Source organism: Zonotrichia albicollis, chromosome 5 (genome assembly GCF_047830755.1).
Source record: "Zonotrichia albicollis isolate bZonAlb1 chromosome 5, bZonAlb1.hap1, whole genome shotgun sequence".
NCBI classification, from domain to species: Eukaryota; Metazoa; Chordata; class Aves; order Passeriformes; family Passerellidae; genus Zonotrichia; species Zonotrichia albicollis.
In genome coordinates this window covers 45,431,940-45,449,928 of record NC_133823.1, presented here as the reverse complement: position 1 = coordinate 45,449,928, position 17,989 = coordinate 45,431,940, and the positions used below count along the sequence as shown (strand labels likewise).

Below are 17,989 nucleotides of genomic sequence, written 5' to 3'. Positions count from 1 at the left end.
ATTCCATAACCAAATCACTTTGTCTTAAGATGACACTGTGATTACCAAGTAGAAGTAATGCCATTCATCTGCCACATCACTCACATGCCTCATGAACACATGGAAAGTGGTTATCAAAAATCTTACAGTATTTATGTATTAAAAACACATATCAACATATCTGTTCTCCTCAATAATGAATCAATATGTTTTGAGAAATTTTAGGCAGTATAATAAAAGAAAAAAACATAAGCTCATAAAAATATTTATATACTGACAAATTAAAACCAATAGATAGGTGAAAAAATCACCTAAGCATTCCTCAGGCAGTTATTTCCCAGAATACTGAGAATAACTAGGAAGGCAAAGCAAACCTCCAAGTTCAACAAGTGTTACTAGGAATGCTGAAGATGCTGTCTATATCTAAAATGTATAATCCCAGGTGGAAATAGAGCTCTCAGTATTAGTCTAACTTTGGAGTAAGTAAAACTAGAATTGTATCCACTGGAGGATAAATGATGATTAAACATTTAGAATCTTCATCAGGTAAAAAATAGGAATCCAAAGATTAAAAAAGATAGAAAGTAAAGTATAACCCTGCCTAAGAAGTAATAAACTTTCAAAGGAAAGAATGGGTCTTTTGGACCAGGAAGAAGCAAGCAAGGAACATGAAGGCAAACCTGAGATGCCAAATGGTCTCATACTGGTCTGCATCAGTTCAGACTAGACTTACCCCAGATGTGGTCCTTCAAGTTATTAAAATGTTGTCAAAATATGTTGAAGTCAACTAACTATCTGAATAGGAGAACAACTAGTTAGATGGGTTAAGAAAAGAATTAGTGAATGAAGTCGCTTCTAAAAAACTATCAGAAGTTTTTTTAAGTGGCCTTTTAGAGGACTAAAAAGTAATACAGGTATCAGGAATAACCCTGGAAATTATAATTCAATAAGCCCTCTTTATCTAAAACCATTTAAAAACTATAAACCATTTTAGCTAAACCATTTAAAATTACCATAAGATGTAAACCACCTACTCTTATACAACTGTGCAGTTTGTGCTATTGAACATGTATGGAGATTAACCCTTCTAAATGTGGGTGTGTACATTTGTGTGCTCACAGTAATAATTTGAAATCTGTAAGAACTCAGGAGCTCTTTTGTGAATTCCAGCAGTCCTTACCCATTTCAGCTGTGGCTGTCTGAACCACAGTTGTCTTCCTGGTGCTCCTGTAATGAGAAAGGAATTTATTTTCCCGTATCTGGGCTGAGATAACAGCTTTGCCATACAGAGCTGACTATTCACAGAAACTTTTCATTTGTAGATGTAGCACGCTCTGCTGTGCTATTCTAAATTTTCTATTTCTAAGCTGATTTTTGTGAACTTGTCAAATTGGAACTGCTTTCCGCTCTGCTAGTAAAACCACTCAGTTTTTCAGTTCATCCTCTTTTGCTTCTTAGCATAACTCTCTTTCTCTTAGGGTCTGTATGGCAGTTCCAATTAAACTGCACTACCCTAAATACTTTTTCTCACTCTTGAAATATGTTTTTGTTTTGTTTTTTTATTTCCAGCAGAGTAGTTATGAAAACACTGAACAAAATTAAAAACTTGCTTGATTCTATTTAAAAAGGAGAGGCAACAACAACAGCTAAGAAAATCTACTAGATGGTTATTTCAATAAATACATTAAAGTTTCTTTTATTTTTCTCCATTTTTAGCGACTAACATAACAAAAACTTTCAGACCATCAAACCAGTTTTCACAATCTGCCATAAATTCGCATTTCACAGAAATAATCCTGACAAGCACTAATAGATGAACGTTGTTGGTGCAATAATAAAACAATATAAGGCATATTTACACCATCCTTACATACAGAAAGAACACTGTACACACAAAAAAATCACAGATCCAGAACAAAGTAAATTCAATCCTTTAGACATTTTACGTTTATAGGCTTGGTATCAAACAAGTAATTCTCCAAGCAACAGACAACCTCTTGCTCTTGTGTGATTTATTTGTAATATTGTGCTCATGCAAAACAGGTATTTGATTTATTGCATTAACATTGAGAGAATGTTGGGAATTAGTTCCAAACCCAGTTCAATTGAATTTTAAACCCTGTTTGTCTTCATCCTTAGTAAGTCTGAGTCATTTTTAATGGTGACATAAAATGAGGTGTTAACTCATGATGATTGAGATTTTTATTTGCTATGTTCCAAAATAATAATGAAGCTCAATAGACTGTGGTTCAAAAACCATCTTTCTTGACCATGCAACTTTTTTCTTTGCTATTATGAAGTGGTTTAGATGAGACACCTTTTGCATTTTTAAAGTCTCTATCTTTTTATATATATATATTTAAAGAAAAACATGTACTATCCAACATCCACTGTTCACAGAAAGAAATAAGCAGCAGGAATAGCTCTGGTGGCAGAGTTGGCCAGGAGGATGAGGACATCAGTAAGAGGCAATGTAACAAACATCAAATGCCTCAGAGATACGTCAGGAAACAGTTGATTACTATAACCCATATTTCTGTAAGAGTTCAGACTGCCAGGGACGTTTGCGCTCTGGGAAGTAATCTGGAATGTGGATTTTTTTAAAATCTTGAATACATTTTCTCATTTCTTCCTCAACACTCAGCTTCTCACACACCTTCTTTTTGGAAAGGTTTGTTTCTCTGGACTTGCTAATGAGAGTTTGAAAGAGTTCACTGTTCCTGCGTTTGTCTGGCGCTGGCATCCACTGCACTGGGGCCTTCTTGGACGGGCGGTCCAACGTCAGAGTGTTGGGCTGGTGGGCTGTGGATGGCTGCGTGCTGGTGGCGTTTTCTTGAGGGGTGCTCGCTTCCGAGTGGCTGTCACAGCTCGAGGTGGACAGCTCGTTACAGGAAGTCCCACTTTCACTGCCCTTGTCCAAAACTTTGTCGTGCTTCCTTTCGTCGTGGTCTTGTTTGGGGGAAACGGTTCGCTGCGGGGGCCCTAATGAAAAGCAGGAGAGAAAAAGTATTGAGCAAGCACTGCTTTACACATAAAACTGATCAGATACCACCTAGAAACACATGATTCAGAGTCTCAGATGGCAAAAGTTGGTCTCATTTCCTAGTAGGCAACAAAAACTATACCCAACTGGTAAACAAATTGAAGGTCTGGTCCTCAAAATTCTCACTCCTAAGAATGTTTACAGCAAGAATAACTTCACTGCCTGCCTCAGAATCCAGGTAACGAAGCATGCACGATGGTCACAAATTAGCTGCACTGGAAATCCTTGCACACAAGTTTAAATGAACTAGTTTGCTATTACACTGCAAGAAGTTTATTGTGATAAATTAGATTTGATTGTATAAGGGAAATACTACTGTACAATTTGCAAGCTCTTCACTTGAATAAAAATATTCCAAGGACTTTGATTTTAATTTTTTTTTGGAAGCTCTTAATTCACTTTGCCTGAACAGTCTACTGATACTGTGCTCTGCAGATGTCAAGTCTGCAGAAGCTCTAGACAGAAAAAGGAGTATTAAACCTAGGATAACAGAGAGATCACTCATGGCTGACAGAGTCTTTAGGGTTTTGGGGTTTTTTATCCTGTAATGATCTCACTGCACTTCTTACTGTCAGTTGTTACCCAGACTTGGTGCAAGCTCAGAATTCAGATGTACACCTCCTGCTGCACAGGCTGGCAGGGAAAAGGAGGTTATGAAGTTTTGGGTAAAGAGGCACTCTGCCATGGCAGGGGAGCAGCCCACCAGCCTCTTGGCAGGGACTGCTCAGCAATTCACACGCATGAAAATCAGATCTAGGCTCTTATTCCCTCCATATATAATTTCTGTTTTGAAGTTTTATGCAGAATATGAATGTGAAAAATAAGTGGTAGCCACTAAATCTGTACAAGCATTTTCAGTTTTGAAGACTGATTTGAAAACTCCAGCTGTGAAGTGAAATGATGCTATGCTGACATCATATAAACGTCACAATCTTAATTTAGGACACTATCTAAGAATGACAGAAATATCTATGGAGTTTAAGGGGTTTTGAAACAGACTAAAGTATTCACTAAAGGGAAAAAAAATGCAAAGAAATCTAAGGATCTAAATGAAAACAGAGTGGGGATTTAGTGGCAGTTGTGTTTTTCCTACAAATCCTAAAGGCTTCCAAACAGGTTGAGTATCTAAATATCTTATGAAAACTAGGTTATCCCGACAGTTTATCCAGACACCAGCATCAGTTTACTGCCATTGCCAGTACCAAAACTCAGAGTATGACAGTTCTACCTCGGGTCACTGGGACAGAGTTGCAAGATTTTTGATTCACTTAGCCTTTTGTTGCTCAGAATTACAAATAAGAAATGCAATTACAATTACAAAAAATGCAGAAGCAACATGAACCCCCCAGTGGTCTGTTTGACAGTGCAGTTATGTTACTCAAAGGAACATAAGAAGATTGCAGTATTTTATATGAGACAGGGAAAAACAAAACAAAGCAACACACAAAAGAAAAGAAAGATTAGTCAAACAATAGCAGCATTCAACAACCTGCTTTTCTTTTGTTTTAGCCAGCATCTCAGGATGCTGTGTCCCATTTCTGTAGTCCATCTAGAGAAACCCATGAATAATCAAGAGCCAGAGACAACAATCCTACAGGGCTTGTACTTACATTATGCAGAGTGAAAAACAGAAGCAATTTTCTAGTTCATTATATTCAACCCAAATATTTAACACATGGCTGCAGCGATTTCCCTCCTCCTTCTCTTTCATAAGTTTGTTCACCTTCTTAAATAGATTTGCATGCCTTCCTTCTATTGTTGTATCTGGCACTTCATTTCATACCTCAAACGATTATATGAATATGCTAAATTGAGAGTCAGCTGGCATTATTGAACTACTCTGGCTTTGCAGCATGCAATTATCAAACTGAGTTGTTAATCAGACAGTGATTTCAGTATTGTTACTCTGATTTTCAGTAACATGATTAACATCAATATCTAATCTAGTTTACAATCTCGGCTTCTTCAAATATAACAACACACTCTATGACTAAGAAACTAAAGCTTTTTGTTTGCAGTACTCAGTAGTCCTCAAATCTCTTTCCTACCCATTTCTTTTGATGCAACTTCATATATCAAGATGGTATTTCTTGTTGTTTGCTTTGTACTTAGTTCTTTATTGGTACTCCTTGCTTCTCATGGGCTCAAACCCACAATGTACTAAGGACCTATTTCAGAAAAGCACATTGAAATACACCTTCAAGAATATAAAAAAGATACATTTCCTGCTATAAGATTATTCAGGAGCATGACAGTAGGCAGGTATTTAAATGCTTTTTTGGATCACAGCCCTGAGGTTCAGTATCTTAGAGCACTGAGCTCTGTATGCTCCACTGAATTGCCTAAATTCACAATGACTTGAATCGAAAGACAAGTTTCTCCCACATCTTATCTTTTAAAAATTAACAAATCCTCCCTCACAAAGAATTCTTTATATACCTATGCACTGCTTTCTCAGTAGTGTGTTATTAACAGAAGCAACAGTTCTGCTAGAGGGGAGGTTTTCCTCACAGTGTTTTCTGCCTGCTGAAACCCAATAGAATTTTAAAATATATACAGAAGGATCTACAAAATATTTGTTGAATTTTCAACACCAGGGATTACTGGATAAATTTAGCTACATTCGTAATTCAAAAAACATCTAGTTATTGCCCTTTTTGCCGCCACACTTTTCACTGTACCTCCTCAGCCATTCCAAGATAACACCAAAGACATTCAAGTAGTTCAGTCTACCTGAAAATACTTATTTTCCAGGAGTGCAGAATAGCTCTTAAAAACTCAGAGAAGGTATATTTGCTCCACTGTGCACACAGAATCATAGGATCATTTAGGTTGGAAAAGACCTTTAACATCATCAAGTCTAATCCTAACCTGACACTGCCAAGTCCACATGTAACACTAAAAAAATCACTGACTTGCAACCTGTCTCTCCTGCTCCTGTCTGTTCCAGGACCTTCACAGCTGCTGGTTCCCCATCTTGGAGAGGCTGAAGTGAGTCACTGCATCTCGGTTCTCTCCAACTCATTCTCCTCTGCAAAGATATATCCTATTGCCTTCTCCGTTGCCCAGCTCTCCAAACAGCTCCCAGGCAGTTTTGTCTTATCTAGCAGCATCTCTCATAGAAAGTTAGAAAGTGAGCTAGCTCTTTACCAGGGCTTATTCATCACCTCTACTATGGTGGTATCATGCAGTACCAGCATCCAAGTACCACGCAGCCACTTGCTCACCATGAGCAAGATGCAGGAGAGAACCAGAAAGGTAAAAGCCAGGGAACTCATGGGTTGAGATACAGACAGTTCAATAGGGAAAACAAAAGCTGTGCACACGAGCAAAGCAAAACAAGGAATTAATTCCCTGCTTCCCATTGGCAGGCAACCACTTTGAAAGCAGGGCTTCATCACATATAGCGGTGATTTGGGAAGACAAATACCATTATTTCCAATGCCCACCCCCTTCCTCTTTCTTCCCAACACTTTATGTACTGAGCATGATCACACAAGGTCTGGGATATCCCTTGGTCAGTTTGGGTCTCCTGTCCTGGCTGTGTCCCCTCCCAGCCTCCCACACACCCCCAGTGCCCTCACCAGTGTGGCACTATGGAAAGCACAAAGGGCCTTGGCTCTGGGTAAGCCCTGCTCAGCAATAACAAAAACATGTTATCTACCCTGTGTTCAGCACAAATCCAAAACACAGTTCAAGCTAATGAGAGGAAAAATTAATTCCACCCAAGCCAAATCCAGGGTAGCTCAGGGCTACTAGACTCCAAAGTCTAATAGACTTGAAAGAATGGCTCAAAGACATTTCTATGATCAGGAAGGCATATTACATTTACTTTGACTGTATTTACTCCTCATCTGTGTTGCTCTCTGCGCAGATTTTAGCCAATGTTTCCTGAGAACCAAATAATAAAAGAATCACTCTCAATCACTAGAAAATATGGATGAAAAATTATCTAGAAACTTATGAACTTAATTCTCTGAAGTGGAAACCTGCTTCTATCAGTTATGAAAACCAAAACAGAAACCAGAAGAAATTCTCTCAGACTTCCTGATCAAACAGTAACTGAGCAACAGAGCTCTAGTCAGAGAAAGAAGAGGCCAAAAGCAAATCATACAATGGCCAGAAACTATTGGTTGAAAATTGTAACCATGTATTTACATAAATTGTTGCAGATATTCATGAAGTGCAGTCTGAATAACTATTTTAACCAGATTTTTTTAGCTCTATCTCCTGCATCTGAGAAAAATACCACACATGAAACATTAAAAGCATAAAACAATGATATTCTGCTTGTCTATATTTCAGTTTTTGTATACACTTATTTTCTTAAATATTTGTACAGCAGTTTTAACACAAAAGAAATCATATTCAAGCACTTTTACCACAGAAGGACTTTGCCAAGAGATAAGCACAGGATGGAGTGACAGGATGGTGCTGACTCCAGGCCTGGTGGAGGAAGATCTGGGTAGCACATCCTGCGTAATGCATCCAGGCAAGAATTCCTGCTGGGGAAAACTGCCTAAAGAAGCAACTTCTCATGTGCATATCACATACGCATATCAAAGATCACCCCAAGTTATGCGACAGATAGTATCTCTGACCACCAATAACCACTGAACACCTGTGCCAAATATGCCTCTGTGGATAGCTGGAGCTTGGACAGGAAGATAAGCCACCATGGTGGGAACTTGAGATAAGATAAAGGTGGTTCTCCTGTCCAGGTCTTATCTCAGACTGAGGGGCAGGCTTAAAAGGCTGGGGGAGAAGGATGTATCACTAAAAATGGGCAGAGAGAATGCAGAATTTGGAGGCCACAGGGCAAGCCAACTCAGCAATTATGCTGAAGTCAGCTCCGATGGGGTGAAAGTTCTGGCAGAGGGAGATTGTGACTGCCAACTCATGGCTCACCAACCCAAAAGAAGAGAGACTGAGAATGGGACTAATTAGCATTAGAAGTGAGGAAATCATTTAACCAATAGAATAAGCCAACTGTGTAGACAGTAAAAAGTTTTTCACCACCTTGGGACCCTCACCACCAAGAGGTCCAGGGTGAAGAATGGCCAACAGGATGATGCTGCATTTATGGGTGGTGACTGTATTCTGCTTGATCTCTCTCTGTCCCCCGCCTCCACCCCCAGCCCCCCTTTTCTATTTTTTTCTATTTCTCTACCTCACATTTACTGCCAAATAAAATCTGAATTATTGACTTTGGCATATGGACTCATGTGGACCTTAATTTGGGCAGAGGCATCTCTCACTGGATCTTAACATGCTTGTAGCTCAGAAAGTCAGCAACATCCTGGGCTGCATCCAGAGCAGCGTGGGCAGCAGGGCCAGGCAGGGAATCGTGCCCCTCTGCTCTGCTCTTCTGAGCCCCCACTGCAGTGCTGTGTCCAGCTCTGGGGCCCCAGCGCAGGATGAACATGGGCCTACAAGAGCAAGTCCAGAGGAGGCCTCAAGGATGCCCAGAGGGATGAAGCACCTCTCCCAGGGAGTCAGGCTGAGAGAGTTAGGGTTCTTCAGCCTAGAGAACTGAAGGATCTGGGGAGACCTTTTGCAGCCTTCCAGTCCTAAAGGGACTACAAGATAGATGAGGAGAGGTTTTTTAGCAGGGCCTGTTGCAATTTGAAAAGGAATAATGATTTTAAACTAAAGAGGGTAAATTTGGACTAGACATAACAAAGGAAGTTTTTGCAGTGAGGGTGATGAGGCACTGGAACAGGTTGCTCAGACAGGTGATGGATGTCCCATCCCTGGAAACATTTAAGGGACTGGGACTGTTGTTTAATATTTAAGCTGGATGGGACTGAGCGATTCAATGTAGTTGAAGATGTCCAACCTTCACTGCAGGATGGGGTTGGACTAGATGGCCTTTAAAGGTCCCTTTCAACTCAAATAATTCTTTCAGATTCTCCTTTGATTGGTCAAATACCTGGTTTCCTGTATGCACAGTGTCAGATGCATGAATTAATTTCCTCACTCAGCTACTTTATTCCTGCAGTCTCAAAGATGATTTTTTTTTTGTTTATAATTCAGTTTATTTTTATTGCAAAATGTAAAAAAATTGTGAACATATGCATAGACTGCTGCAGTTAGCTATTTTAGTAACTACTGTGTTGAAATGAATAATGGAAAATCTTAGCTCTGGAGTACAATAGTTATAGCTGGATGCAAGACATGCAAATGAGTTGAAGCTGATATAAAAATGGTCATTTGGGAAAAAATCATAACCAACACTTTATATGTGTTCAGTATGCCCCACCTCAATCAAGAAGGATGAAATCTGCTGAAAATATGCTATCTTTTACTGTTGTTTCAGAAAATATGCATAAAAGAAGTGAACTGATTTGAGTTTTATGAATTCCCTTGCTAGCACTATAAAATAAAGCCTGTTTGTTGATTTGAGTAAAAACCAAAACCAATTGAAAAACCAAACCAACAAACCCAAAATCTTGAGTCTTTCTGTGATGTAATTTTAGTAAAAAAGTTCTTGAGGGTATTTTATCTTCGCACTTTCCTGTTTCTTCAAATGTACTTAAAAACCCAAACTCAGCTCTACTTCATACAGTCTATCCAATTAATTAAATAATCCAATTGATTAAATCAGTTCATTTGAAATGAATAGCCATAAACAAAACTAACTCCTGCATAAGCAATACATGTTTTGTAAATATGTTATATTTATTGAGAATTTCAACAAACATCTTTAAGAACATATTTTCTTTCAAGAGTACCTTCAAAAAATTGCAGCAAAATTGTTATCAAAATAATGATGTAAAATACTGAAACAGTAAATAAATTTCATATTTCTAGTAGATTTAATAAAAAATGAAAATAGGAGGGCAACAGGGTTTTAAACTGACAGTATATTGGATGGTTCAGGAACATAACAGCAATGAGAACAAAAATAATTTTTATTTATATCTAGAAGAAATTATATCTAATTCAACAATATTATTTGCAGTTTGATTAATAATTTTTGCCGTATGTGAGTAACACATGACTTTGTTTAAAATGCAATTTTTTCCACATTGTTTCACAAAGTGAAAAGTCCTAATTTTTAGAGGCTACACAGGACCTTTAGTCTGGAACACAGATATGTTAAACTCCTGAATGAATTTCTCCTCCACCTCCTCTCTCAAAATTACCTTATAGACAGAGTGAATGTAAGATGAAACCTATTGTGTTTTATGATTTAATCTTTAGAATCTACATAAAATTAACTATAATTAATATACAATTACAGAAAAGAATACTCATCTAATCTCACATTGATGACTTACTCATCTAATATATCTAGGTTTTTATTACCTTTCACCAAGACTGGGAGTATTACACTAAACTGGAAGCTTAGAGAGAAGTCACCTGTGAAATCTGATGACAGATTATGGCTGCTGTGGGAACACTTTCATTACCATAAGTTTGAGTACTTAATATCACACTTCAATGGTAAATGATTACCTTTTATGTCTAATTTCACTTTATTTTTAATTTATTTTATGTCTAATTTCACTTTACTTTTAAGAGCTCTGAAAGGATAGCTCTAAATCCCTGACATTTTCAGTGGCATATTAATAGTATTTTCAGTTTTAGAAGAAAATCCTGTTCTTAAGAGCTCAGCTCAACACATGAATTCACTTCGAGACCTGCACAGGACTCTGCTGGACTCTTATCACTAGATCTGTAGGTTAAAGCTGTACCTTTATGGCTGGCGAATTTACAAGGTATTTCCTGATTACTGCACTCTGTCCTATTTATCAAAAATCAAAGCTAAATCCACTCCTTGGACCTAGCAGTAAGAGTTTATGTGGGTTTAAGTCCACTCAGTTTGTCAGGAAAACTTAACTACTAAGTTTAGTTATCACAATTTACATCTCACTCAGTTCTGGGGGACAAGGGATGAGGGGAGAAGGCCATGTCCCATTGAATGTCTATTTCAAGGCTAATATGCAGGCCTACACATTAATTAAGTGGTGTGCAGTCCACAGCTGTCCCCCTGGCCATGGATGAACATCCATTATGAACATACCAAACAAACCGTGCTAAAAACTGAATATTCAGTGTGAGAAATATCTAAATGCTCTTGACAAGCTCTGCTCTAGACAGCTTGCACTTATGGGAAGAATTGAAGAGCTCAGCATAGAAATTTCCATGAAATAAAACTCTGTGTAGGAGTCCTTATGCTGTGTGGCATCAAATTGCTTCAAGTAAAAAAGCATTCAGTTTCCAAATTGGGTTTCATGTGGTACAAAATTCCAAACCACTTCTTAAATTAAAGTCTTGATCCAAAGAATGCTTAGTACATAATAGCAAAGTATTTTTGATAAAGGATGACTGAAATTTAGCCTTTCCTATTTTCTTCCTCCTTTGAGATGAGTGATGCATTGCTATGGATAACCAAATGCTCACCCTTTCACGTTTTTTGACCCGACTTGGTCTTGGCAATAGTCAATGCAAAGTAGAATAGCTTCAAAAAACCTGAAAATAATGTCCCTTTCACTTTCAATTACTTCAGGGTAAAGTACTCATTTTGAAGAAGCAAGTTGACTTCCCTCAGGCATAAGGGAGAATTAGTACCTGTGAAGCTTTGACTTATTACTGTGCTAAGTTCTGAACTCTCGGGTAAAAGGCCAGTGCTGTTGACATATCAGCTTCAGTATTTTGAGCAGAACCTGAATTTTATGTGATTTAGGAAAGCCAAGCATAGTGGCCTGCAAATGAGACTGCCACAGAGAGGCTTGTGAATCTCAGCAGGGTTTCTCTGACATGAAGAATAGCACTTAGGTTACTCATACATAATCAAAACAGTTTTGTAAACATGCCCTATGCTCTGGCAAAACTTCAAATTCACATCTACAGGGCATGTAAATTGGTTTGGCCTCAATAATAAGATGACTCTGAGCTGTAAGTCCAAAACTGCAAAAAATTTAAAGAAAGTTTTAGACATAACTGTTGATCGCATCTCAACCAAAGACAACATACTCTGTGACCCTAAGTTAAAGAAAATTTATTAAATAAAAAAAGCCTGTTCATTCTTGTGTGAATAAAAAAAAAAAAGACCTTATCAGAAAGAACAATTTAACAGAGAAAATAATGTGAAAAAATACTGTCTCTCTTGAAGAAAAAAAAAAGAATTATTTGTATAACTTTTCTGTACTTTACTCAGGAAGCATATTTTTATTGGCCTCCCTAGAGAATTCATCTTTAGATGAAATGATGCAAAATTACTGCAGATATAACTTTAGTCCAAATGTTTGAGCCAAAGCATATGAATATTATGTTCTGAAGAAAACTTCACCACAGACTTAATTATCAATTTTGATAGAACACATAATAATAAACTAAAGAAATTATGAGAAAATTACAAAGAAATAATGATGATTATAAGAGATGAAGGCAAAATATACTGCTTGATTACATGGAACTGCTTTACTACATTCAGAATTTAATAGGACACACAAATTATCCCACAATATTTTCTGTCCTCTACAAGCCCATGATGCATCTCGCATGCCTTGATTTCAACACAGAATTTCAAAGTGTGAACTGCACACCTGGCAAAGACTTCTTGATAATGTTTTGGAGTACTAAGATTTTTAGGAGTGTTTATTTTCTATTTCATGGATATTTCAATAGGAAGAATATGTCTGTGATTGCACTCCTGATGAAGCCTCTTATTTAAATCTCCTTACCTGCCATGGAAAGATAAAAGACACTGTATAGCGACAGCATCTGTACTGGGCATAGCTCCCACAGGGGAAATTACCCTTTAATAGTGTTAAACTTGATGGTGTGTGAATGGTTATGTGGTACTTGAAGTGAATGAACCAATTCATCTTTCAGATTAGGGCCACATGCCTGTAAGTGATAAGTGCTTTGTCTCAAAAGAAAAAAAAAAGAACACAACAACAAAAAAATATTTTACTGTCACATTTACTACCACCTAATGTTAAACTAACTTCTAGAAAGGGTGCAGTAGAATGAGTGAAATAAATCAATGAGGAAAATTTCTTTACTTCTTTCCAGTTAAGCCGTATTTTCAATATTATCATTATATTCATAATGAGATTCAATATATTCATGACATAGAAAGACTAATTAATATATAGAGAGGGAACTATTTTTGTAATATGGAATGACAGAATAATAAATAACAAATACTCTGTGTCCAGCTTGAATTCATGAGATATTTCACCTGAATCTTGTTTTGAACCAACCCACATTCTTCCATTTGTTACTTTTTCCGCTCCATTTGTTACTTTTTTGTGCTAGCCCAAACAGAACTTAAATAGGAGAGAGATGGAAATTCTGACATAGGCAATTTGTTGCATTCCAGTAAAACCAATGAAGAGACCACAGGTTTTTATTAAATGCATTAATCTGAAAATTCTGAAGTCATTCTGCAAAGCGTCTTTTCTAGGCAGATAAGCTAAAGATGACAGGAAAGACCACTGGTTTTCATATCCAACTGCAAACAGAGTCCAATATTGAAGATGGTATTTTTATTTGTGAAGTTAGAGATGGCTATGACATTAATGCACTGCTGGACATACAAGAAGAAAATGAAAAGTTTGGAATAGGAAAGTTTGGAATAGATAAGACAAGCTGAATCTGTAGCAAAAGATTCAAAGTCAGGAAACCACCAATACTGCCAATATCCACCCAGCAAGTATTATGCGTGACAGATTTAGCCATTTCTGGATTATATCACTAGGTCAATATTTTGCAGCCAAAGATGTCAAACCTCCCATTTACCCTTGAAGAAAGCACTGTTTAGCAAACAGATTGCAAAATCTTCTGCAAAATCCTAGAAGCAAAATTTTAAAAGTCCACCCCAACTAAAGGAATATTGTAAGGTCACCTGCAAATTTCCTAGCAGGCAACACAAACTTCCAGAGCTAACAAGATGGTTCACATTTTCCATGTTACGTTCTGGGTAAATCACCACATTCTTCAGTGGTGGTCATATGCTATATCACTCTTCATTAACAGCAGAGCAATAGCAATAAAATACAAATGTTATACTAGCAGCAGTATGGCTGAGTGATTTGGCTATTTTAGAATGAAAGTTATTTGATATAAAAGTATTTGACATGTAGAATGGTTGATTTTTTTTTCTCTCTCCACCTATAAAAATATTTTTCCCTTGCCCAAAATCTGAAAATACAGATAGTTAAAATAATTTTGATGCTTGAAGGAGAATTTCAGAAATGAATGCATTGGTATACATGACAAATGAATACAGCTTTTATAAAAAGCATGCTTCTTTCATAACTTTACTTGTTACAGTGAATAGGCCCAATTGCTTTGGGCAATTCTTGGCAACATCTGGCAGATGTGCTTGTCATTCATTTACAAACTGTAGTCAGTTAATGTTCAGCTCTGAACTTATATTTGTTGACTCATTATTTTTACGGGTTTTCAGTTAAGAAATATTTTATTCTGACCATGAGCAATGCTTATTAGTTACCTTTTAGATGCAATATTTTCCCTAAAAGAAATAGCTAATTGATATTAAATGCCACCAAATTATAAATTTGGCTTTCAAAGTCAGTAAGACTTATCTAGTGATACTCTCAAAACACCACAAAAAGGAGTTAGGGGAATGATCAAAGGCAGGATATTTGATTGTGTTGCTCTTGTAAATTGCCTTAAGACTTTGGAGCTTCTTTCCTTAACTAGTGCTGGGAGTAAGTTTACTTTGTTAATGCTGATCAGTGGGAGAGTTCCATGACACAGACTCATCTTCCAGCTTCTACTTTAGCCCTTGCAGCTAAAAGCAGAGGTAACTTCTTTTTCTTTCAATGCCTAGGATACTGGACAGTACCAGAGAATCTCAGTGGCAAGAATGCTCAGTGTTTTTAAGCTGCTCTTTCATAACCATTTTCTTCACCTCAGATGCAGGCTTGAGTTACAAAAAGGAAAAAAATTGATTAGAAGCTGACAGCATACTTGCAAAAGCTCTAAAAGGGCAGAAGTGATAAAAAGAAAGACAATCACTCCACATTACAGAAACATGTCCCAAATGCATCTCCCTCCCATGACTCACAGGACAAACTATAAATGACTGCTTAATCTGTGGGTTTAGATTCTCAGTTCTATTTCCTATTTTATTTTGTATCCTCAGATAACATTCAGAGAAAGTACTGTTGAGCTGGGGAGGGATACTGACTTCTGTATCCCTGTTTATCCCTGATACAGGCCCCCATTCCCTGGGGGTCCCTCTGAGGTTGCCCACTGTTATCATTCCCCTTTCTCACCTTCCCCTTTCTTCTCAGAACATATTTATCTGCTGGTCAATCAGGCATTTCAGTCTGTACTCAACCACATTACTGGATGCTGCATTCTGCTTTGTAAATATTAATATTGGTTGGGCATCTGCTCAAGTGTGAAATAGTCTTTTAGCCACCAGGTCTGTTTGGCAAAGCCCTTATCAGACTTCTAAGCAATGTGAAGCTGAATCTCTTTCCACTCAGATAAGCAACACTCTTCTTTGAGCCACTCACATTTTTTTCTGAAATTCATTTTAAATTCTCAGCTGTCAGATGTGGCTCCCTATGTGGCCACATAAATGTTTCTGCCAGAACAACAGGCACTGGAGGGAGGAAGGGAAAGTGCATTGATGGGAAAGGACTGTACCTCTCAGTGATGGCTTACAGCAATGTGAAACATGCATGAAGCAATTACTCGCCTTCTTCTCACACACACACATTAAATATATTGAGTTTATAATGCCCCCAACAAATACCATTTACTTTCAATAAAAGTATACATGGAATGTAAAAATGCCATCTCAAATAAGGTCTACCAGTCAGAAACATATTTCAGTGGAACTTCAGTCACATCCAAAATCACTGCTTCTCTTAGAGGCTGCAGCATGAGTTAAGGCAGAGTGACCAACACAAAGTTTCAGAAATATTTGCTTTGACAGTTTCTTTGTAGGAAAGTTTATTCATAACTTATTGGCACAAACTCTCCTCTTTGGGGATGGCCAGGGGCCTCAGATACTTTGTTCTAACAGTATGAGCAAGAGTTAAAAAAAAAACAAACAAAAAAAAAGGATCAACCATCATGTTTGTGGCTTGTTCCCCCATTCAATTTCAGATAATACACTAGCAGTTTTTCTTGATAATTTTTATTTCTGTTTTTCTGAGTATCATCTCACATAACTCTTCTGTGTCAATTACACTGTCAGTTGCTTTAAAAAAATAGGAAATCTTCATTTCTTCCTTCCAGCTCTTTCAATTTTCTTTTTTGTCTTTCCTTCTGGCATGCAAAATAAATTAATGTGACTTCAGAGAATGTGTGTAAGACATGACAATAGGAAGTTGTCAAAATTCCATGCACTGGCTTTGGCCTTAAAAAAATCATATGTTAAAGAATTATTTCAGACTTCAGCTGCCTTGGTGGCTGAAACATAATGATAATAAGCAGTAATCAAGTGCAAAACAATGGGAAATGCAGACTCAGTAATGTTTGGCTACCAAGAACTAGCAGTGAATATATGAACTCGGCAAAAATCCACAGTGTATTAATTACCCTAAGGGTAGAAGCATTAACACCAAAGCAATCCAGAATATACTCAAAATCATATTTATATAGGTTATGCCCTTCCTTGCTGGTCCCTGGGATAAGAAGAAAGTTCTCAACCTGCAAGAATGCTGTGAAAAGACCAGAAATACTTGCTGAAAGCTTTCCTTAAGTAACAGTTCTGGTCATCAGTGAGGTCCTTCTCACTTCAATGTATGCAGCATGAAGCATATTTGTGACTTATATTTCAACTATAGCAGTGCCATTCACCTGTTTTATCATTCAGGTCTGGTACATGAAAAACTATAAAGTAACACAAAATTATACATGTGGGGCATTCCATCCTAAACCATGTAAACACATGCCAATAATAACAACTCCCTGTTTTAGATCCAAATTCCTAGATCACCCTAATGGAATAATTCAAAATATTCATTTAAAGCTACTGAAAATATGAATATACATGCAGAAAACGAAAATGATTTATGATACGTTTTTAAGTAAAAAAACGATAACAAATTCACTTTGCACAGAACACCTCATTTTTCCTCTGCTAAAAGCAGAATAGTTTGCAAATCAGTTGTATGTTCAAGTATTTTATATACATATGAACGAAGTACTCTGACTATATAACATAAGCCCACAAACATATAAAAACCCTGGAGGCTGAATTCATCAAATGAATTCTTCTTGGGAAGCAGCGAAACAACACAGCCAAGCAAAAGGAAATCTGTTTGTGATGGCAGTTGAGGTGGTACTTCTTTCCTGTCACCATCCAGACAAAAAACCCACAAAAACAGACCAGTGTATGTGCCTCAGGCCTGGCAGAACAATGCAACTTCAGTGGCTCAGATTTCCAAGTGCAATCTGTACAGTGACATTTCAGGGAAAGGGATATCTGCGCCCTGCTCATTTTTAGTATTCCCCAGAAATGAACCCTGGATAAAAATACTCCTCTCTTGCTATATTGCCTCAGTCTTCCTGTAGTGTAATATTTTGCTTCCTACATTCTTGTTTTTCCTCTATTTTGATTCCCTTATAAACTAAAACAGTTTAACCAAGCTTTACCAATGATAGTGTATCTTTCCTATTCAGCTGTACACAGAGCTTTTAAATTCAAGGCAGTTACCCTGAACAAATTGGTTTCCTTGCCTGAAAATGTAATTTTCTTTCGCTTTTCAATGTCAATATTTAAGTCAGGGTTCTTCTGTCTCACTTCCCAAGTTTCTCCACCTGTAAAATGTAAGTTGTCCCTTCTGTAAAAAGCTTCAAGACCTGCTGCTGAAAATATTAAATGACAACTGGATATTAATAATATATTGGATTAAATTGTTCTAGTTTCTTAATAAATACATTCCAAATTTATTTTGGGGTTATAGATTAAAGTACAGCTGGACCAAGAGAAATTAAAATCCAAACCATAAACTAGTTAACAGT

General features: G+C 37.2%; 1 protein-coding gene across 1 annotated transcript in view; it reads right to left on the bottom strand.

Moving 5' to 3' along the window:
* Window positions 1–1,659: 1,659 nt before the first annotated feature.
* The window catches only part of KCTD8 (potassium channel tetramerization domain containing 8), a 93,162-nt gene continuing 76,832 nt past the window's right edge, over window positions 1,660–17,989 (bottom strand). The window contains exon 2 of the mRNA XM_005490052.4: window positions 1,660–2,961. Within this exon, the coding sequence (XP_005490109.1) occupies window positions 2,501–2,961 (461 nt within the window). The 3' untranslated portion in view covers window positions 1,660–2,500. The remainder of the gene's footprint in view (window positions 2,962–17,989) is intronic.